Source organism: Mrakia frigida (genome assembly GCF_051309035.1).
Source record: "Mrakia frigida strain ATCC 22029 unplaced genomic scaffold BDY24scaffold_5, whole genome shotgun sequence".
NCBI classification, from domain to species: domain Eukaryota; kingdom Fungi; phylum Basidiomycota; class Tremellomycetes; order Cystofilobasidiales; family Mrakiaceae; genus Mrakia; species Mrakia frigida.
This window is the reverse complement of record NW_027481276.1, coordinates 248,673-267,891: the sequence shown is the minus strand read 5'-3', so window position 1 is coordinate 267,891 and position 19,219 is coordinate 248,673. Positions and strand designations below refer to the sequence as shown.

Below are 19,219 nucleotides of genomic sequence, written 5' to 3'. Positions count from 1 at the left end.
TGATTTCCTTCCCAACCGTCACCATTGAAAGAACCCAAGCTTTACCGCTCTCTCGAGCTTTTCACCAGCAACTACACCTACACCTCTCAAGGTCAGTCCTAGACGAGGAACATCAGACTGCCTTGAACCTTCGAGCAGGATCTCGGTTCGACGAGCTGAGCCCTCCCTTCCTCTGCCCTCCTCCTCTTCCTCTTCCTCCTCTTTTCTCCTTGGCTTGGATCCTACAGAACGAGATCTACGAACGATGCCCAAAGAACACTTCGACCCTAACGGTTCTGAATCCTCCGCCAAAAAGAAGCCAGACAAACCTGCTCGAGTGAGGAACAAGTCTTGTCTAGAGGTGAGCTTTCTACTTCCCTTCCTTCCTTCCTCCCTCCCTCCTCCCGATCCCTTCTTCGCGTTCTTCGCGTCTTCTTCCTCCCAAAGTCGGCTGAGGTATCGAAATTTGACGTCGTTTTTTTGGCCTTCTCTCCCAGTGTCGACGAAGGAAGCTGAAGGTCTGTCAGATCCAGCTCTTCGAGAAGTTTGGTTGCGTCGAAAGCTGACCTCCGTCTTCTCGCTCTTCTCCCTTCGATTCCCCCTACGATCGTCCACCTTCCCTTTTTCGCTCGGATCGTCAGTGCGATGCAGTGCATCCAGTATGCGGAACCTGTCTTCGCAGCTACAACCACGTCCTTCGTTCGTAAAACTCGTGTCTTTTACCCTTTCTTCGTTTTCAGAAACGAGCTGCTGAACTCTCTTCTTAATCCGAATATCTTTTGCCCCTTCCTCAGAACATCTACCAGCAGATCAGGAACCTCCTCCCTATCCTCACTGCACTTTCGAAGAAGGCTACGACTTTTCCTCTCCCTCAACGACTCGAGCCGTTGGACACGCCGCCACAGGTCCTCGTCGAGGGAAGGTCGGACAGCTCGAAAACAGAATCAGTCAACTCGAAGGGATGCTCAAGGTCTCTGCGACTCCGGATGGATCGGAAGCCTACGAGGAAGGGAATCGTTCGACGAGCTCGGGAACCGGATTGGGATCGTTCTCGGGTGGGAGAGGAGGAGGAGCGGGAGGAGGGAGAGGAGGCGACGCGTCTGGTCATGGCAGAACGAGCTCTGGAACAGACGACTGGCGAGGTGTTGGAGTAGAACCCAGTCCTCTAGGTCCCAACTATCCTATTCCTGGACAAGAGTTCTCGAACCTCTCCCTCAACCAACAACCCTACGGATCCGACCTCAAAAACCCTCCCTCCAACAACAACCCACCTCTCCCTCACTACCTTTCCAACCCGAACCTCCCTCCAAATCTCTTCCCGTCGAACTCCTTCCAACCAGAGGGACCCAACTCTCCATTTCCTTCGCTGTCTCCTTATCTACAACAGCAACCGAACGGCTCTCAGTGGTACTCCCTCCCATCCTCGTCCACCTCCTCCTTCAACTCCAACGTCAACGGCACTTCCTCCTTCCCTCCCACTCCAGCCAACAACTCCAGTCCATGGTCCTACCCCAATCCCAACTCCTCCTCCTCCGGCAACCCTCCTCTCCAACCTCAGCAGATCTACGACACCTTCCCGCCCGAATTCCACGATACGTTCCCTCCCTCTCGACCTCCTCCAACCACCTTCACTTCCCCTGAACCGATGGAACAACCAGCATTGAGGTGGCAACCTTCCTCAAGTAGTCATCCTCAACGACAGTCGAGCGGAGCACGGGTCGAGGAATTCGTCGAGGAGGAACCATCGTGGGCTGGAGGAGCAGGATCGATGAACGAGCCATCGCAGGTCTTCGGTCAGCCTCCGATGGTTCAGAACGGGGTGTTAGATATACCAGAGATCGAGGACGAGTATCTTCTTCAACTCTTGTGGCCCGGGTGAGCTCCGTTTCCCCAAGTCGTTCCTTTCTCGACGACGCGACCATCATTGCTGACTTTTCTTTGTTTTCTTTTTGACTCCGTGCCTCAGTTGGCCCCCTCATCTTCCGAGCCCAGGGAAACTCGAGCACATCGTCCAAGTCTTCTTCAACAAGGTCCCCTTCGCCACCGAGCTGCTGAACCGACCGAGGTTTCTCAGCCGACTCGCTCTGCCTCCTGTTCACAAGGATTTCCCTCACCCAGCCCTTCTCCATGCCATCTGTGCTTGTACTGCAAGGGTAAGTCTCGCCCTGTTTTGTTTTGTCAACGTACGATCTCGAACTCGATCTGACCTCTCGTTTCGACGCGTCTTTTGATCTCCCAGTACCTTCCGGACATCCAACTCGTTCCTGCGGAGGCAGTCTTCCGCCCCATCACCTTCTCCGACAAGAGGAACGAGTTCGAGCCCGAGCAGCTTCCCTGCTGGAACGGGTTCGGACCAAAGCCTGCGAACACGACGCGTTTGATCGACGAGGATTTCGTGAGTGAAACGCCTTCGCTGATTCCTTATGTTCTCATATACTGAAGTTTTGCGCTTTTAACGTTCGTCAGGCGGAGATCCACCACCGCTGGGGCTCTCTCTACGTCGAAAAGGGGAAGACGAACGCTGGAGAGTGGTACGCGTTGGTTCAAGCCATGTTTCTTCTCGCTCAGTACGCCCATCAACACTCGTTGTGGGTGGTTGGATGGCTTCATATGTCTTTGATGGGAAGGTGAGTCGTTTCATCCCAGCGGAGTCGTGAAGCTTCCTCATCTCGACGCGACCTCCTGCTTCGCTGACCCGCACCGCTTTCCCCTCTGCCGTCGTTTGTTGTTCAGATTCGTGATTCCTCTCGGTCTCAACGCTCGTCCCTACCACGCTCAGACGATTCTCTCGGTTTCTCGAGACCTGCTTCTACCTCCTGCGTCGGACGACGTCGAGAGGCTGGAGAGAGCGAACCTCTTCTGGCTGGTCTTCTGTCAAGATACCTACTCATCGACTGCTTCGGGCTGGCAAGGAATCCTCGACGGGCATGATCTGGTAAGAGCTCAATCTTACGATTTCCTCGACGTCGCGTTCATTCTGACCTCTCGTCTTTTCGTTCTTCAGTTCCTCGGTCTCCCAACCTGCCACAGCACTTACCCAGCCGACACGATACCAGAATTTCCTACCCAGTGCGTCGTCTTCGAGTGCTCATTCTACCTCTATCAGTCCTCGAGCTGACCTCTCCTCTTCTCGTCTTCGTTCAAGGTTCGGCGACGACGACGACATCTTCACTCGCCATTCTCCCGAACAGACTGCTTTCTCGCTCGACGTCAAGGGGACCCTCCTTCTTCAAAAGGTCGCTCGCTTCGTTCGGAGGTCTGAGATGAAGGGAGAAGGAGATCCTCGTCAGACGGAGGGATTCCGCTCGTTGGATAAGTTGATCACGACGTTCAGGCGCGTCGCTTCTCTTTCGCTTGTCTCCCTCTCTCGACCTTCCACAACGCTGACCCCGTTTCACGTTCTTCCGCCACAGAACATCCTTCCCCGCCGACCTCCGAGATCCCTTGAAATGCGTCACAGCTGGTGGGAAGGCCGTCGACCGAAACCTCGTCGTCGCCCACACTCTTCCCTTCGTCGCCATCATTACTCTTCACGATCCTTTCTGCGACTGTGAGATCTCCATTTTTTTTATCTTTCGTTCTTTATCCTGCCTACACGAGCTGACTCGTTTCTGTTCACCTTTCAACGAACAGTCCACGACCCGAGGGATCAATCGAGTCCGAGAATGCTCGCCGCCGCTCGAGCTCTACTGGGTCAAATCTACCTCGTCAACTCGACGACTTTCTCGTTTTCGCTACTCCATCCTTTCATGGTGGGTTTGTTTTCTCTCGAAGAAAACGAGGCGACTGAAGAGAGAATCTCGACTGACGCGTCTTTCGTTCTCTTTCTTTCGTCCAGTCCTACGCTTGGTGAGCATCCCCGCTCTTTCATGCCTTTCCTCTTGCTCACTGCTGACATCTTAATCGCTTTTCGACCTCTCCTCCTTCGTTCTCAGGGTGAGCCTCTCTTCCCGTTCTCCTCTTCCTCGTTCTCGTGTCGTTTCGCTGACGTTTTCTCCTTCCTTTTCCCCTTCTTCCCTGCCAGTTCATCGGAGCTCGAACTCTCGCCAAACACGTCCAAGTCGCAATGGCTAACGGAGACCATCTCATGGAGAAGTCTCTCAGGGAGGAGATCGCCGTCATGAGGTGAGTTTTCGCCTTTCTCTCGTTCCTGTCGTCTTCCTCGTTCTCAACTTCCCTCCTTTCCCAGACACGCCATCGTCCAAGTCGCCGGTACCCTACCCATCGGAGCTCGTCAGGCAGCCATCCTCGATCAGATCATGCTGGACCTTCAAGTCAACCTCCTCAACCGAAAGATATTCCCCGTCAACAACCACGGCCTCATCTTCTCCGCCCTCTCCATCCCGGAAGCCACTCTCTCACCGTCGTCCTCCCCTTCCAACACCAACAGCACACCCACCCATTCCGCCGGAGGTCGTTCGAGAACGGCCAAAGAAGGAGGAGGAGGAGGATCGATGGACGCGACGTCGTCGTCGGCTGGGAGCGATCAACCTCAGGCTCAGACTGGTGGGTGGACGATGGGCAACGGTGGGGCGAACGGGGTGTGCGGAGACAGTTCGGATCGGATGATGATGGAGATGGACACGTTGCAGGCTCCTTGGGAGGCGAGACCCAACAACAACTCGACGTCGACGACGAACCAAACCTTTCTAGGTTAGACCTGCGATTTCTACGTACATAATCTACACAAGCCTTCATACGACTTTCTCTTTTCTTTCTTCTCCTTACTATCGATGTTGTTTCTGACCTCTCTTTCAACTCCAAAAGAAAAGAAAAATTGCAAGCTCCAGGCGCCTTCTTCAAGGACTCGAAAGCTCGTCGACCTGAACCTCCCATCTTCTCCTCCCCCCTCCCCTTCTCTCCTTCTCTTTCTCTCTCGAAATCATGGCTCCTACGGACGACAAGAAGAAGGATACTGCCTCCACTAAATCTACGAAAGAGGAACTCACCTCGGAACCTACGACGAAGGAGGAGGACAAGCCCAAAGTCGTCGTTCCAATCACTCTCCAGCAAGGTGAGCTCTCGTCCTTCCTTTCTTCTCTTGCCCATTTCAGCTCTGCCCCCATGCTCTAGCAAGACTCTGACCTCCTTCTCTTCCTCTTTGCGTCCACCAGAACTCCGTCTGAACCTGTCTCTGATCGATCGAGCTGTCTCGTCGTTTGAGCCTCGATTCGCTCAGCGAGTGTTGAGGACGTTGACTACGTTGAGGAAGAAGTTGAACAAGCAGGAGGATGGAGTAGAGGTGCTCAAGCAGGTCATGAAGGAGAATTATCCTAAAAGTGAGTACGAGAGCGACGAGGGGCAAGGTCGAGGGGAGAAGGAGAGGAAGGAGGTGGAGGGAGGGAGGAGGGACGAAGAGATGGAGTCGGTTGAGCTCGCTTGGGACGGAACATCTCGAGCGAAGGAAAAGGTTTGGGGTGGGCTGGGCGATAGTGGTGTACTGGATGCTACATAGAGTGAAATAGGGCCAGAGAAGGGTGGGAGAAGGACGGAGGTCGAGTCGAGGGAGCTTCCCTCCTTCTCCTTCCTCCACCTCGACGCTCCCTTTCCTCTCGTTTCGTCGGTCTCTGCACCGTCGACAAACCAACTCAACCACGCAGTCGCCTCGTATATCTCGATCTAGAGACTCTCGCTAATCCCAGGTTGTCTTCTTGTTCGTTTCCTCCCCTCCAGACGATGCCACCCACGCTTCCCTCCTCGCCCTCCTTCCTCCCTCCCCTCCTCCAGCAACCACCTCCGACTCGATGGACGTCGATGCTTCCTCCACTCTCGAACCCACCGCAGCTCCCACTACTCCCTCCACGCCAGCACCCAAGCCCAAGAAGGAGCCAACCGAGATTGGAGCCGAGGTCGACATCTACTTCCGATTGCTCGTCGTTCTCATCTTGATTGATTCGAAGCAGGTTGAGCAGGTCAGTCCCTCGCCTTACTCTGTTCTGAGCAGCACCTCTCTCCGTCTGTAGCTCTTCAGGAGAAGCTGACATGTTGGCTTTCTCCCTCTCGTTGCTTTACCTCGCTCTTAAGGCTGCCAGCCTGTCCCTCTCAACAGCCGACCTCATCCAAAACCTCAACCGACGATCTCTCGACCATCTCGCCGCGAAGGTCTACTTTTACCTCGGACGATCCTACGAGCTGCTTGGACGAGATGCTGAAGTTCGACCGTGAGTTCGCCAAACCCTTCCCTCGTTCATCTTCTCCAGTCAGCAACCCTGTTTGCGCTTCGATTCGACTCGAGCTCAGCCCACCTTCCTCCCTTCCTTCCACCTCAGACTTCTCCTCGCCGCCCTCCAAACCGCTACCCTTCGACACGACACCGATCTCCAATCCACCCTCCTCAACCTCCTCCTCCGAAACTACTTCAACCACAACCTTCTCGATCAGGCAGACAAGCTCGTCTCCAAGAGCACCTTCCCCGACAGCGCTGGAAATGCTCAGCTTGCGAGGTACCTCTACTACCTGGGTGAGCTCGACCCTCTTTCTCTTGCTGTAATGAGCTTGAGCTGACGTTTCTTTGTGTTTCTTCGCGTCGTTCGTTTTTAGGGAGAATCCGTGCTGTTCAGCTCAACTACACCGAAGCTCACACTCAGCTTCAGCAGGCGATTCGACGAGCTCCTTCGCCTCACATCGCTCCTGGGTTCTTGCAGACTGTGAGCCAAGCTCTTTCCCTCCGTGCCCCTCTTCCTCAACAAGGTCTCATCGCCTTCTCTGCTTCCCGTCTTCGAATCGCAGGCCTACAAGTTCTTCATCGTCGTCGAGCTCTTGATGGGAAACATCCCCGAACGGTCCACCTTCCGACTTCCCGTCCTCAAGACTGCTTTGATCCCTTACTTCCAGATCGTGCAAGGTCAGTCTCTCTTCGCTCACTCTTCTCTGTCTTCGCTGCTCATCGACTGACTCTTTCATCCCCTTCCCGCCTCCCTCCCTCCCTCCCTCCCGCCTCCCTCCCTCAGCCGTCCGAATCGGAGACCTCTCCGCCTTCCAGCAAGCCCTCACCACCCACACCCCAACTTTCCAAACCGACTCCACCCTCACCCTCATCCTCCGTCTTCGTCACAACGTCATCAAGACCGGAATCCATCAGATCTCGCTCGCCTACTCCAAGATCTCCCTCAAGGACATCTGCATCAAGCTTCAGCTCGACAACGAGGAGGACGCAGAGTATATCGTCTCTAAGGCGATCCGGGATGGTGTCATTCAGGGCGTGGGGTTGGATCATGAGAAGGGGTGGATGGTGGGACGACCGGGAGGAGACGGATACGAGACGGGAGAGCCCAGGAAGGCGTTCCATCAGAGGATTGAGTTCTGCTTGGAGTGAGTTGAATCTCGAGACGAGTCTACACCTCTCGAGGAAGCTTTTGCTGACGTGGCCCGTCTTGGCTGTTCTTTTGTTCGCAGTCTGCACAACCAGAGTGTCAAGGTTCGTTTCGCTCCTCTGTCTCTCGCTCTCTTCTTTCTTTTCGTCCTTTTTCGACATCAAGCTGACCTTCATCCTTCTTCTCGCACCCCACCAGGCCATGCGCTACCCTCTCAACGCCCACCGAAAGGATCTCGCCTCAGGAGACGACGCTCGAGAGCGAGAACGAGAGCTTGCGACTGAGATCGCCGAGGGGGATATGGACGACGACGAGGAATACTAGAACAGCTTGCTACAGTCAGATTGGAATGATGAGTGTTTTTTGCTACTCGATTTTTGCGACGGAGAGAGACGGGAAGGAAAGAGATGCGACGAGATGGAAAGAACGGACCGAGAAGAGGTGAGTCTTCGAGAGGTCGACGCGTCTTGGTTGTTGGTGTTCTCTTTCGCTCACGCTGACCTTCGGTGATTCTCCTTTCTATCCAACAGGCTCGAGAGAAAGAAAATTCTCTTCTCCTCGTCTCTCCGAAGAGACGACGACCCCTGTGCGTCTGTTCTCGTCAAACAAGAAAAAAGGGAAAACTCCGGTGCGTGACGTCGACTCTCCCGCTCTCCATTCCTTCCCTCTCTCTCTCTTCTCCTGAAACTACCTCCTACGAATTTTAGGAGAAGGTACGTGTTTCCCCTCTCCCTCACACCGTTGCGGTCAAGAAGGCTCTTACCAGGGAAGAGAGCGACCCTGCCCTCACTCGAGCACTGACTCCGTCGCTTCCCTCTCTCTTTTCCTTTCCCTTGCAGTCGCCCTCCCTTTTCCTTCAGCTTCAGACTCTCCCTTCCAAATGGCTCCCATGTTAGCAGAAACGATAGAGAATCGGGCATGTGCAGAGCGATCTGTGGAGGATGTTGTGGTGAGCTTCGTTCTCTTCTTCCTCCCCTCCCCCCGCCCTGCCGTTCTTAGTTTTCTCCTTCGCTAACTCCTTCCCCTTGCACTCTTTCTCTCAGCCATCATATGTGTTACAGGAGCTCAGCAGTACTTCCAAACCAGTTCGTTTCCTTCATCTCTCCTTCCCCACCGTTTCGTCTCGACTGACGCCGACCCCCTCCCCTCTCTTTCGCGTCGTCGTTACCTTCGTAGAGATGTGGGGATCTGAATCCTCTTCCCGAACCGCTGGGTGTTTTCCTCGACGATGGCACGACGGCTCGAAGGAAGAGGCGTTCGATAAAGCTGAGAGGTTGGATTCGGAGAAGGAACGAGCGGCGGCGACGACGGAGCAGCCGAAGGCCAGGGAGTCGATGCGGATGGGAGAGCGAGAGGAAAAGGGAGATGCGTTTGAGAAGATAAAAGGAGAAGGAGGGGAAAGGGACAACCCTGTTGCGAGGGAGGGGGATGAAGAGAGGGAGAGGGACGACGCGGAGAGGAGGGAAAACGGGAAGATGGTGCTGGAGAGGGCGCGGTGAAGGTTTGACGACGAGAGTCTAAGGGAGGGCCTGCTATTTTTCCATACACGATTTAAACGTTTTTACTTACTAGCCTGAAGGAGAGGAAGAAGAGGACGGGGAAAGCGATGGGACGCGTCGGACGGAGATTGATCATGATAATTCCAGAGCACAAGTAAAAGCGTACTAGATACGTGTTTTGGCGCTGAGAAAGAAAACAGGTGTCGGCTATGAAAAGGCCAGACTTTCAGTGCGACTTCACCTCGTTCTTGTCTTTCAGAACACCTCCTCCCGCTTTTCGATGTCCCGTCTGAAAGCGAAAACGTCATTGAAAAAATCGTCAAGAGAGAACATCGTCGAAGAATAAGTAGGTATAGTGAAGCAAGAGTAGCAGCAAGAAAGTATATGTGACCCAGGAGCGAAAGAAGAAGAGCAAAAACGAACGAGCAAGCCCAAAGAAACGAAAAACGAAAACATCAACAACGACCGATCTAGCCCCGTCGTCCTCCCTTCCTCCCGCCTCCACCAGCCTCAACAGGCTCAGGTCGCCACTCCTCCTCCTCCTCTCCATCTACATCGTAGCCCCCAAGGTCATCATCCTCCTCACTCTCCTCCACAACAACAGCAGCCTTCTTCCTCGTCGCGGCAGCCCTCGGTTTCCTCGTCTTCAGCTCGACCCGTTCCTCCTCTCCCAGCCCTGAGTCCTTCTCATCCCACTCCTCTTCGTCCTGGTCCGAGTCACTCTCGACCTTCTTCTTCCGTGAAACCTTAGCGGGAGCTCGTGACTTCTTGGGAGCGGCGGCGGCGACGACCTTCTTGGGTTTCGAAGCGGGAACGATCTCTTCCTCCTCCTCATCCACGGGCGCCGAAGAGACTCGAGCTCGTTCTTTCCCTTTGGCAGTCGAACAAGAGAGAGCCTTCTTGGGTCGAGGAGGATCGATGTGAGAGACGGGGACGGGGTTGAAGTCGACGGGTCCGGAGGAGAGACGATCCAGACCAGATTGCTTGTGAGATCGTTTGAGGTTCGAGGTTGAGGCGGTGGGTCGAGAAGGAGGAGGAGGTGGTGAAGGCGGAGGAGGAGGAGCTGCAGCTGCGACTGATTTACGAGGAGGGATGGGAAGGGAGGGATCGTTGTAGGAGAGTTGAAGCTCGGCGACTCTGGATCAGGAGAGGAAGGCCGGAGAGGGTAGGTAGGTCAGTTCGAGCGACGACGAGGAGGGAGAAGACGGAAGCTGAGAACGAACCTCTTCTTCAAGCTGGTGTTTCCGGGGAGAAGGGCATAAGCTAGACTATAGAGATGCAGAGCTTCGCAGAGACTTGATCTGGATCGGAGAAAGAAAGTGGGAAAGAAAGAGATCAGTCTCGGGTCACCTCGACGCGACGAGAACGAGTCAGAGAGAGAGAGCCCGACGTACCTGTCCCCGTTCTTGTAAGCATGATCATGATGCTGTCGAGCCGAGTTCATGTGATCCATAGCCTCGTCCTTGGCCTTCCGTTGTTGGCTGTCAAAGAGAAAGCGACCGAAGAGACAAACGAAGAAAAGTCAGCATCGTTCTCCTTCCCAGCAACTCAGCGTTCGATCGAGGCTCACCTCTCCCTCTCAACCACCGTCAGCCTTGCATTCCTCTGCTCCTCCTGATCGAGCAACATCTGAAGCTTCTGATCCCTCTGAGATTTCTCCTCCTCCGCCTTTCGATCCTGCTCCTGAGCGAGGACGGCGAGCTGCCGATTGACTTCTTCATTGACGAGCTTCTGGATCTGAAGCTGAACAGGAGCAAAAGAGAGAGAAGGGAGAGTTAGAGGTCAGCCTATGCTCGATTCCGAGAAACGGAAGTCTCTGCGGAAAGGAACCGGAGACGAACCTGAACGCTTCCCTCGTCCTCGACGATCTCCTTCCCCTTCCCCTTCTTCATCCCACCAGCCGCCGAAACCACCACTCTCGAGTCAATCTGGTTACTAGAGACGGTTCCAAAGACTTTCCGCACGACTCCTCCTCCTCCTCCACCGAGAGCGGACGACGGACGAGACGAGACGGGAGTTGGACGCGACGGAGGACCGAGGTTGTCTCGAAACACGGGCGCTTGCTGGCGGACGGGTTTGGTGAGAGCGGCGAAGTGAGGTTTGACGAGGGGAGCGGCAGCTGAGCGAGAAGGGAACGATATGGAAGGAGGAAGGAAAGGGCAAAGGATCAGCGAAACGCTTTCGGGAGGCGAGACGAGGTGAAACAACGGACCTCTTTCGTTGACGACGGCCCTGTTTTCGACTTCCTTGGTGCGAGTGGCGAAGTTGAGAGTGTTGAGGGTGTCTTGACGGAAGGTAGCTCCTGGAGAGATGTTGCAGATGAGAAGTCCGACGGACGATCCTCCGAGGGTGTCTTGAAGGATTCGAGTGAGCTTGGAATCACGATAGGGAACTCGGGCGTGACCCTTGTTGACAGCGTCGATGACTGAAGGAGTTCGATAGTTCAAGTCAGCAATCGGGGACTTGGAACGAGAGCAAGAAAGCGGAAGGAAGAGATGAAGAGAGACCGACGCACCGTTTCCGAGCACCGTGAGAGATTTGTTGATCGCAGAACTCTCGGCCATTCGCATCTTGTCGTTTCCAGTGAGCTTGTTATTTTCGCTGGAGGATATGAAGACGAAGAAGGTCAGCATCAAGACGTCGAATATCGAAAGACGAGACGAGCCGCGACGGACCTTCCAGCGAGATCGACGAGGTTGATTCTCCCAACGAGAACTGAACAAGAGCAAGGTGAAGCAAGAGTCAGATGTCCGTTCCCCTTCATCGTCGAACTAGAGTTGATCGAAACAGGATGAAGACGGGTAACTCACTCTTCCCTCCCTCGCAGACCTCCTCCGTCCTCACCTCAATCGCCAGGACGGCGTGAGACCTCGACGACTGAGCGTTGAGCTTCGTCGAAGCAGTCGACCGGTACGAGGCAGCATTGTTGTAGATGTCGTCGAACTCCTGAGCTGAAGAAATGACGATCTGGAGGAGAGAGAGAGAGAGAAGAACGAGCTGATCAGGACGACGTCGGGGAGCCTAGAGCGGAAGCAAGGAGAAGCACGAACTCGAGTCAAGTTGTGAACGATGTTCTTCCCCTCGTTGTTGGTCAAGACTGCGATCTTCGGACGAGGTTTTCCCTGTAGAAAAGGGAAGGAAGGAGAAGAAAGGAAAGGTCAGTCGACGAGGTCAACAACTCCCAAAACACGAAAACGAGAGACGGCGAAGACTCACTCCCACCGGAGGCTCCGTGAGCAGATCAAAGCAGTCGTCGCAGTAGATCTCTAGATACTCCATGCTGACCTCGATCCGGACCTTCTTCATCCGAGCTTGTTTCTGGAAGAGCGCTTTGATCGTCCGAGGGATGATGCCACTCTCCTTCGACGAAGTAGCGAGTCCCTGCATCGTATGAGTCTTTCCAGATCCAGTGACACCACTGCGAGAAGAAGAGGCCAGAAGGGAAGAGGTTGGTCAGCTTGAGATTCGTCAAAAGGTACGAGGAGAGATGAAAGCGACGCAGGAGGAATGGAAGGGGTGCGGGAGGGCTGAAGAGCTAGGCGAAGGTGAGGTGAACGAGGAAGGGACGAACTAGGAGAAGACGGTGCACGACATCCCTGAGTAGACTTTATCGAGCATAGGGACGATGTCGCTGTTGAATACTTCGGCTTGAGTTGAGGTAGGAGAGTGGACTGAGTCGAAGCTGTTGGCGGATGAGAAGGGAGGCGGGAGGAGGAAGGAAGGAGAAGAGATTGTCAGTCAACTCGAGCTTCTGCCGACTCAAAGCTTCAAGATGTGGAGATGGCGACCACTTGGAGAAAGATATAGCTCTTATCTTCTTCCCAGAGAAGTTTGAGACTCGTGCAGAATGGATGGAAGGTGTGAACGAGCTGAGAACGTTGGCGGTCCTTCGAGCTCGAGCCTCCCTTCCCTTCCTTCCTTCTTTCCCTCCATATCCCTGCCTAGTCCACAGCGACTCAGGTCTCTCTGACCCTTCCTACTCCACAACCACCCCTTCCATTCATCCCTCAGACATTTTCGGCCTGGGATTTGCATCCAGTCCGAGTCCGGACGAGCGAGCCATCTTCTGTCTCCACCTCCCTTTGCCTTCCCTCCTTGCGACCTCAAAATCCCATCCGTTCTCTCTTTCCTCTGGTACGTACTCACCTAAACTTGTATCTCGATCCTTTACTCATACAGCTGATCGTCCCTTCCTCTCCACACTCAATCTCATCGTCTTCCTTGGGAGTGAGCATCCTGTCGAGCTCATGCTGCAAACTGGGTCGAACTCGACAGGCGATTCGGATCCTCTGCTGTTGCTGTTGCTGTGGGTTGCTGCTTCCTTTCCGAGGAGCTGACGAGCTCGAAGCCATCCTGGGGGGAGGTGGAAGGGCCGAAGAGGGAAGGAGGGGGGGGGAGAGAAAGGAGGGGTGTTGTCGGGTTGCTGGTCGTTGGGAGGGGAGGGAAGGAAAGGGAAAGAGAGAGCGAAAAGGAAAAGCACCCGCGCGCTTTGTTTTTCTTTCTAGGTCCGGGCACCGTCCCAACGCACGAGCGGAAAAAAACAACGATCGATAGAGCGACCTCTTCGAGAAGAGCAAAGGCAAAAAAAAAAACGCTTGTAGTTTTCTGGGGTAGTCTATCTGGAAAGAGCGAGAGAAATCGACACCGGGTCTTCGTGGCAAAAGGGAGGGAAGGGAAACCGACGACGAAGAAGCGTGATGGAGATCAGCTTCTTTAGCACAGCTTTTGTCACACGAAGTAACATTTTCAGGTTGCAGGGCCGAGGAAGGCGTCGAAGGGGACTCTCGAGGGACGCGACGCGACGACGACAATGTGAGTACGTCGAATGCCCCTCCGATCTTGTAGGATCAGTACGTGTATCTCGTTCACTTGTTTCTAGGGACCATACGCTCTCAAAAGGGCAGAACGGGGGGGGGAGGGGGCGGTCGAACACTCCTTGGGGGAGGAGACGCGACGTGCGTCCTATACCGAGGGGAATCGAGCAGCTCCTCAGCTGTTGTTGATTTTGACAAGCCAGCCCTCGAGCGTAATCTGCCAGCTACCAGAAAAAAAAACGATCACCTCCCCAGACGATTTTCTGCGGATCCCATCGGATCTAACACTCCCTTTGCTCAGCTTTCGATCCCGCCCTTCTCTCGTCTTCTTTCTACTTCCTTTCCTTCACGAAGGTAGTCGAAGATCAGAGCACCGAGGTTTGATATCTGTGTAGAAATCGAATCCCCGGGCGATCGCCGATAGGCCTGGCTCCGAGAAGAAGAACAAAATGTTGGCTTTGGACGAGAAAAGGATTGTAACGTCGCTTCTCCCTCTTCCCTCCCCCTTCCACCACCACCTCCGAACCAGAAAAACTAAACCAGGCACCAAAACATCGTCCTCCTTCACCTCAAAAAGCAGAGCATGCACACCCCTCCATCAGCAAACCAGGAAGACCTCCTCCTCAACCCTCCGAGTCCCTCCAAGTCGACCGCTTCTCCTTCCTCCTCCTTCTCTTCCTCGCCTGCCACCTCCAACGACTCCACCCTCAGAACTACCTCTCCAAACTCCCACCTCTCCCTTGATCGACCTGCTCTCGGCACCGTCCTCCTACCTCCCCTTCTCTCTCCTCCACTGCCCCTCCTCCTCCTGCCCTTGCCTCGACCGGCGGCGCGTTTCTCCTCGCCGCTCATGTTCGCTCAACCGTTCCCTCCGATTCTGCCACCTCTCCTCCTGGGACGAATCTTTCCTACTATTCCGTTGGAGCTGCTCGTGTCACCGAACCTCCCTCAGCTCGAAATCGGGGAAGAGGACGGAGAGATCATCGAGGAGAGGGTGATGGGCTTGATGAGAGCGGTCGAGAGAACGACGATTGGCGAGGGAGGTTGGGTACAGAGATCATCTGGGAGCGAGAGACTGGGAGTCGTGGTCGAGGAGGAAGAGGAGCGAGAAGACGAGGAAGACGACGACGACGGCTCGACGTTGGCGAGCGGGAAGGACGACGAGGAGGAGGCCGTGGAGTCGTTGTCGCCTTTGGAGTTGGGAGCAAGAGGGAGCAAGCTCAGTGCGGTGCTGGAGGACGTCGAAGAGGAGCATGAAGGGGACGTGGTTGGGTTGAAGGGAGATCTGCTGGAGGCCGGGTGGTGGGAGGAAGAGGACGAGCAGGAGAACAGGAGTAGCGGCAGTGGGAAGGGAACGCTGTGGGTTTAAAGCAGAGATCGGATGACGTTCACGAGTGTCTGCGAGAGGAAAGGAAGTCAGCTTAGTTCGAGATGGAACGAGAAAGAGAAGCAAGAGAAGAGGGAAGGAGGGAGGAGAGGAGGAGAGGAATCGAGCTCAACTGACCAGCAAACCGCTACTGTACCCCCTCCCTCCAAGCATCTGCGTGCTCTAAACTTCAGAAAGATGCAAAGGAGGACCCTAGTGATAGGTCGATAGAGAGTTTAAACTGATCGTCGAGGGAGGGTGAAGCTACCGAAAAAGGTCGAAGGGAGGACGGCCGGGCGAGGGATTGAAGGGGTCGAGCTCGAACTCTTCCTATGTAAGAAGCTCCCTCGGCTTGGCTAGTAAAGCTGCTCGTCTAGCCCCAGTCCCAAGATCCTTCCCTGTGACTAGAAGCGACGTCAACGGCGAAAAGGAGGGTTTCGGGGAAGGAAGGAGTTGGGGAGCAAGAGAGAGCCCTCCTCCGCTTTCAGAGCTCGAGCTCAACTTCTTCAGCCCCGTCGTTCAAGTCGCCTTTCGGTTCGCCTCAGCCATCGCTGCAAGCAGATGATTTGTTCCGCCTCCGTGAAATACAGTTAGCTGATTAAGCTGTTTAGAAACGCCAAAAAAAAAAAAGGGCGAAGTACGAGAAAGTGAAGGACCGTGCAAACCCCAAGATCGCGCGACGCACAACGACCGACGCAAGCTCGACTTCCTTTCCTCCTTCCCTAAGTACTCCTCTAAGCGCTTACAAAAGGCCGCGACATTGCTGACTTCTATACCAAACGAAGAAGATGCTTAGACTGACCAGGTTGCTCGCGGAAACGGCGAAAGGGGAAGGAGGGAGAAAAAAAAAGCGGTCGCCAGGGAGGAAGGAAGAGAGAGAGAGATGGTAGATGAAACGGTTTGCGTTGAACCTGGGCAAAGGAGGAGGACGGGGATGCTCTGATTCGTAGAGACTGAATTCTCGTGTTCAGCGGTCTTCATGAGTTGGAGATGCGAGTGTCTGGTTCCGAGGGGTGGAAAACGAGCTGCGACGCGCTCGACCTCTCGTTTGATCTCTTCCATTTCGTTCGAGGAGCTGGCAAAGCTCAGGAGTGGTTATGGAAAAAGATTGCTATGCTCAAGGCTGCAGTTCGTACTTAAAGTTCGTCCTTTCAACACGAAATTAACCCTCCTTGCACAAAATCAACCCACGTCCAGGCGTCCTCCTTCTCCTCTCGAGGTCAACCTTCCAGCTTTGTCCCTCCCGCTCTCGAGGTCAGAGTCTAAGGTTATCGAGAAACACGATTGTCGCAGGACGTGATCGACATCTCTCAGCACATGAGAAGCGAAGAGAGCGAAGGCTGGGTCCGTCTCGCCCGCTCGTGTCAGGACGGCAGTTGAATCAAAGAAGTCCATGTTTTTTGAGAAGGAAAACCTAAAGAAGGTAGACTAAAACAGACGAGAGGAGAAAGGACAACTCAAAACGAGAAACCTACCACAACCCAAGCTCTATCTACACGAGCAGCACTCCTCCCGCTCCTCCGAACACTACCATCCCGACCCCCCAAGTGACCCACATCCCTCCCCTCTCCGACACCCCACCAGCTCTTCTCCCGGCGCCACTTGATCCAACTCCAGTCGACGAACTCGGCGCTGAAGTAGCCGCTGCTGGTTTCGACGCGTCGTCCCCATTCGAGGTCGACGAGGAGATTTTTGCTGGAGCTGAGGAGGAGGAGGTTGGACGGGCTGAGGAGGTGGTGGAGAGGGAGAGACCGTCTGAGCGGGGGAGTAGAAGAGATGGTAAGAAGGATGGAGGAGTCAGTTGAAGGTGGTGGGAAGCGGGAAAAGGAAACGGAAGGGAGGGGAGAGGACGAACTGGAAATGGAGCTCGTTGAGACGCAGTTCGAAGTCGCTGGAGTTGCGTAGGCAGCGGCAGGAGTTACGGGCATTCCTTGACGGCTGAGAGAGAAGGAGGAAGAGGAAAAAAAGGGAGTGGATCGAGTCAGCGACGCGTCGAGTCGAGAGACGGTTAACTGGGACGAACAAAGTCGAAGTCGATCCGTCGGGCTGGAGGTAAAGTCCAGGGGGAGCAGCCGCTTCTCCTTCGCACGAGGTGAACGAGTTGTTGCTATAGTCCCCTGGCATGACGAACTGAACGAAGGAAAGAGAAAGGAAGTCAGTCGGGTCGAGACGAAGGACGAGAAGCGACAAAGATAGAGAGAAGCGAACGAACCCTACAGCCCATCACATCAAGCTCATGCTCGCACTGAAGAGCAGCTGGAACAGTAGGCGTTTCGGCGATGCAGATTCGCTTTGAGAGAAAGGAAAGGAGGAAGGAAGAGAACGAGTGCACAAGAAGAAGAAAGACCGAAGTTCAGCTACAGCTCAGGATCGAGTCATCTGTCTGTGTCGTGAGATGGAGAGTGAACTCACGATGCAGAATTCTGAAGGAGCAGGAAAGAGTAAAGCAAAGAGGAGAGAACCGAGGTCAGCAAAGGCGAGTCGTCTACTCGTCTCGCGATCAAGACTCCATCGCCTCGAGGAGAGACATGTTACGCCCGATCGAACGAAATGAAGCTCATCCACTCCTCGTAAAATACGTCTTCGCCGCTAACGTTGGAGGTAACGTTCCCGCCGACCTGTTGGAAGCGAAAAGAGGAAAAAGGAAGAGGTCAGCTCGGACGCGTCTCGAACGAAACGAAACGATTTGAGACGAACAGGGTTCCCCTGGTTCTGAGCTCCATGAGGATCAAGTTCTCCTCCCGTGTCTGCTCACACCGAGAGCCATAAGGCAGGGTCAGCGAATGAACGTCGACGACGACCAGGAGACGCGTCGAAGCGAAACGAAGACCCAACGAGGAGTCGAACAGACCTCCATAAGGGATATTGATCTTCGTTCCATCGAAGAACCCTTGGATCTGCACGTAGAGAGGAGTTCTGATGAAGTGGGCAGAGTAGATGGTTCCGTCGGGAATCAACCTGGAGAAGAAAAGAGGGATCGAAAGATCAGCCCTTAAGGAACGATGCGAGTTGAAACGAGCGGCAAACAGCTACGAACCTGGCGTTGTTTCGAGCCTGGAGGCAGTAGGCGACTACGATGGGTTCGACGTTCCCGATGACGGATTCGGGTCCTGAACGAAAGGAGGAAGAAAGAGGGAGAAGGAGGAGAGGGTTCAGCCGACGGGTGAAGGGGAAAGAGAGGAGAGAGAGGGTGGGCAGGGGGACGGGCCTGGTTCGGGAGGTCCGAAGAGACAGAAGTCGTCTGGGAGGAAGAGATGTGTGGAACGTAAGGGAGGTGAGTGGGCGAAGGGAGAAGGAGAGAGAGGGAAGAGGGAGGGAACGACGCGCACCGATCGAATTGACGGTAACGAGCCTGGAGAAGGAGGAAGCGTTGACTCTTGCAGTGGGAGAAGCTAGGAAGGGGGCCTGTGAAGAACCAAGAGAATTGGAGGCGGTCAGAAAGGTCCGTTGAATGAAGGGAAGGAAGGGAAGAGACGTTGCTGGCTGCTCCCGATCGTTCCTCTTCTCGCGTTCCCTTCTTTCACCCAAACTCACAGGTGGGTTTTCTGGACCATTGGGATATTGAGCGAGCACTTGTGCTGTAACAAGCGTTGAACTGGCCAGAAGAAGGGTGAGGACGAGGGAAAGAGCGAAGAGGGAGGCGGAGGGAGCGAGAAGCATCGTCGTGGCTGATCGAGAGATTGAAAGGGCGAGTTGCTGAAGGGAGAGGGCGAAGGAGGGAGTGTCCGACGTGAGAGGAGAGAATGAAATTCTAGGTCTAGGTCTCTAGATGATGGTGGTGGCTGGAAGGAGAGAGGAAGGGGAGAGAAGAGAGTCAGAAGGAGGAATCTCAGATTTCACTTCCCCCTGGTACCGCCGAAGCGGTAGGGAACAATTGCAGGAGGGCTGGAGACCGGACCTACCCAAAGTAGAGACCCAAATCCGAGATTCTAGGCGGCGAGTTTGCTGGAAGGAAGGAAGGAAAGATGGGAAGTCGACGAGGGTTTAGTCGTCGACGACGCGTCTTCCGTTCCATAGGCTCTTCTCTACGTCGAACTGGGCTTTCCTGCTGCGTCACTCCAAAGAGAAACAGTCCCTACACTGTTGGAGATTCCGTTCGACCGAAGAGAAGAACGCGAGAGTCAAAGGGGAGAGGTTTGATGGCTGAGTGAGGATGTGTCGAGGGATGATCCGAAGATCGGTTCGTCCAACGGAGAGCTCCTCTTCGAGAGAAGCAGTCGAGCCAGAGAGACAACGATGGCGAGTCCA

General features: G+C 54.6%; 6 protein-coding genes across 6 annotated transcripts; 4 read left to right on the top strand and 2 right to left on the bottom strand.

Annotated features, from left to right (window-relative positions):
• Window positions 1-225: 225 nt before the first annotated feature.
• On the top strand, window positions 226-4,737 carry BDY24DRAFT_379179 (fungal specific transcription factor domain-containing protein; the record flags this gene model as incomplete). Its single annotated transcript, XM_076639020.1, has 14 exons — window positions 226-340; window positions 621-678; window positions 774-1,854; window positions 1,946-2,132; window positions 2,219-2,374; window positions 2,446-2,606; window positions 2,713-2,914; window positions 2,984-3,048; window positions 3,125-3,313; window positions 3,393-3,529; window positions 3,613-3,731; window positions 3,818-3,828; window positions 4,003-4,104; window positions 4,169-4,737. Coding segments are annotated over exons 1-14 (3,028 nt in total), but the record flags the coding sequence as incomplete, so codon positions are not given.
• Window positions 4,738-4,795: 58 nt separating this feature from the next.
• Window positions 4,796-5,579, top strand: BDY24DRAFT_229598 (uncharacterized protein). The gene is made up of 2 exons (XM_076636626.1): window positions 4,796-4,993; window positions 5,094-5,579. The coding sequence occupies exons 1-2, from the start codon at window positions 4,864-4,866 to the stop codon at window positions 5,432-5,434; spliced, it is 471 nt and encodes a 156-aa protein (XP_076499468.1). The 5' UTR covers window positions 4,796-4,863; the 3' UTR covers window positions 5,435-5,579.
• On the top strand, window positions 5,580-7,895 carry RPN3 (proteasome regulatory particle lid subunit RPN3). Its single transcript, XM_076636627.1, has 9 exons — window positions 5,580-5,891; window positions 6,004-6,140; window positions 6,249-6,439; window positions 6,520-6,626; window positions 6,709-6,823; window positions 6,930-7,290; window positions 7,375-7,396; window positions 7,491-7,733; window positions 7,823-7,895. Exons 1-8 carry the CDS (start codon window positions 5,724-5,726, stop codon window positions 7,614-7,616), a joined length of 1,227 nt encoding a protein of 408 aa, XP_076499467.1. The 5' UTR covers window positions 5,580-5,723; the 3' UTR covers window positions 7,617-7,733; window positions 7,823-7,895.
• Window positions 7,896-8,955: 1,060 nt separating this feature from the next.
• Window positions 8,956-13,314, bottom strand: BDY24DRAFT_379163 (P-loop containing nucleoside triphosphate hydrolase protein). Its single transcript, XM_076639019.1, has 13 exons — window positions 12,938-13,314; window positions 12,363-12,473; window positions 12,008-12,209; window positions 11,842-11,913; window positions 11,602-11,758; window positions 11,467-11,506; window positions 11,307-11,392; window positions 11,004-11,216; window positions 10,633-10,910; window positions 10,362-10,534; window positions 10,186-10,272; window positions 10,015-10,092; window positions 8,956-9,928 (listed from the first exon to the last, which is right to left on the bottom strand). Exons 1-13 carry the CDS (start codon window positions 13,141-13,143, stop codon window positions 9,262-9,264), a joined length of 2,370 nt encoding a protein of 789 aa, XP_076499466.1. The 5' UTR covers window positions 13,144-13,314; the 3' UTR covers window positions 8,956-9,261.
• An 874-nt stretch (window positions 13,315-14,188) lies between these two features.
• Window positions 14,189-14,974, top strand: BDY24DRAFT_412503 (uncharacterized protein; the record flags this gene model as incomplete). The annotated part of the gene is made up of 1 exon (XM_076643069.1): window positions 14,189-14,974. One exon carries the CDS (start codon window positions 14,189-14,191, stop codon window positions 14,972-14,974), a length of 786 nt encoding a protein of 261 aa, XP_076499465.1.
• Window positions 14,975-16,463: 1,489 nt separating this feature from the next.
• BDY24DRAFT_438827 (uncharacterized protein) lies at window positions 16,464-18,903 on the bottom strand (the record flags this gene model as incomplete). Its single annotated transcript, XM_076644396.1, has 11 exons — window positions 18,506-18,903; window positions 18,301-18,376; window positions 18,009-18,081; window positions 17,823-17,929; window positions 17,669-17,718; window positions 17,511-17,589; window positions 17,384-17,394; window positions 17,184-17,261; window positions 16,995-17,101; window positions 16,827-16,909; window positions 16,464-16,726 (listed from the first exon to the last, which is right to left on the bottom strand). The coding sequence occupies exons 1-11, from the start codon at window positions 18,629-18,631 to the stop codon at window positions 16,464-16,466; spliced, it is 1,053 nt and encodes a 350-aa protein (XP_076499464.1). The 5' UTR covers window positions 18,632-18,903.
• Window positions 18,904-19,219: the final 316 nt, after the last annotated feature.

Coding starts and splice junctions, on each gene's coding strand:
- BDY24DRAFT_229598 (XM_076636626.1), top strand. CDS start 4,864: ATGGCTCCTACGGACGACAAGAAGAAGGATACTGCCTCCACTAAATCT. Junction 4,994..5,093: donor TCCAATCACTCTCCAGCAAG/GTGAGCTCTCGT, acceptor TGCGTCCACCAG/AACTCCGTCTGAACCTGTCT.
- BDY24DRAFT_379163 (XM_076639019.1), bottom strand. CDS start 13,143: ATGGCTTCGAGCTCGTCAGCTCCTCGGAAAGGAAGCAGCAACCCACAG. Junction 12,474..12,937: donor GGATCGAGATACAAGTTTAG/GTGAGTACGTAC, acceptor ATCCGCCAACAG/CTTCGACTCAGTCCACTCTC. Junction 10,273..10,361: donor ACGGTGGTTGAGAGGGAGAG/GTGAGCCTCGAT, acceptor TCTCTTTGACAG/CCAACAACGGAAGGCCAAGG.
- RPN3 (XM_076636627.1), top strand. CDS start 5,724: ATGGACGTCGATGCTTCCTCCACTCTCGAACCCACCGCAGCTCCCACT. Junction 6,141..6,248: donor CGAGATGCTGAAGTTCGACC/GTGAGTTCGCCA, acceptor CTTCCACCTCAG/ACTTCTCCTCGCCGCCCTCC. Junction 7,397..7,490: donor TGCACAACCAGAGTGTCAAG/GTTCGTTTCGCT, acceptor GCACCCCACCAG/GCCATGCGCTACCCTCTCAA.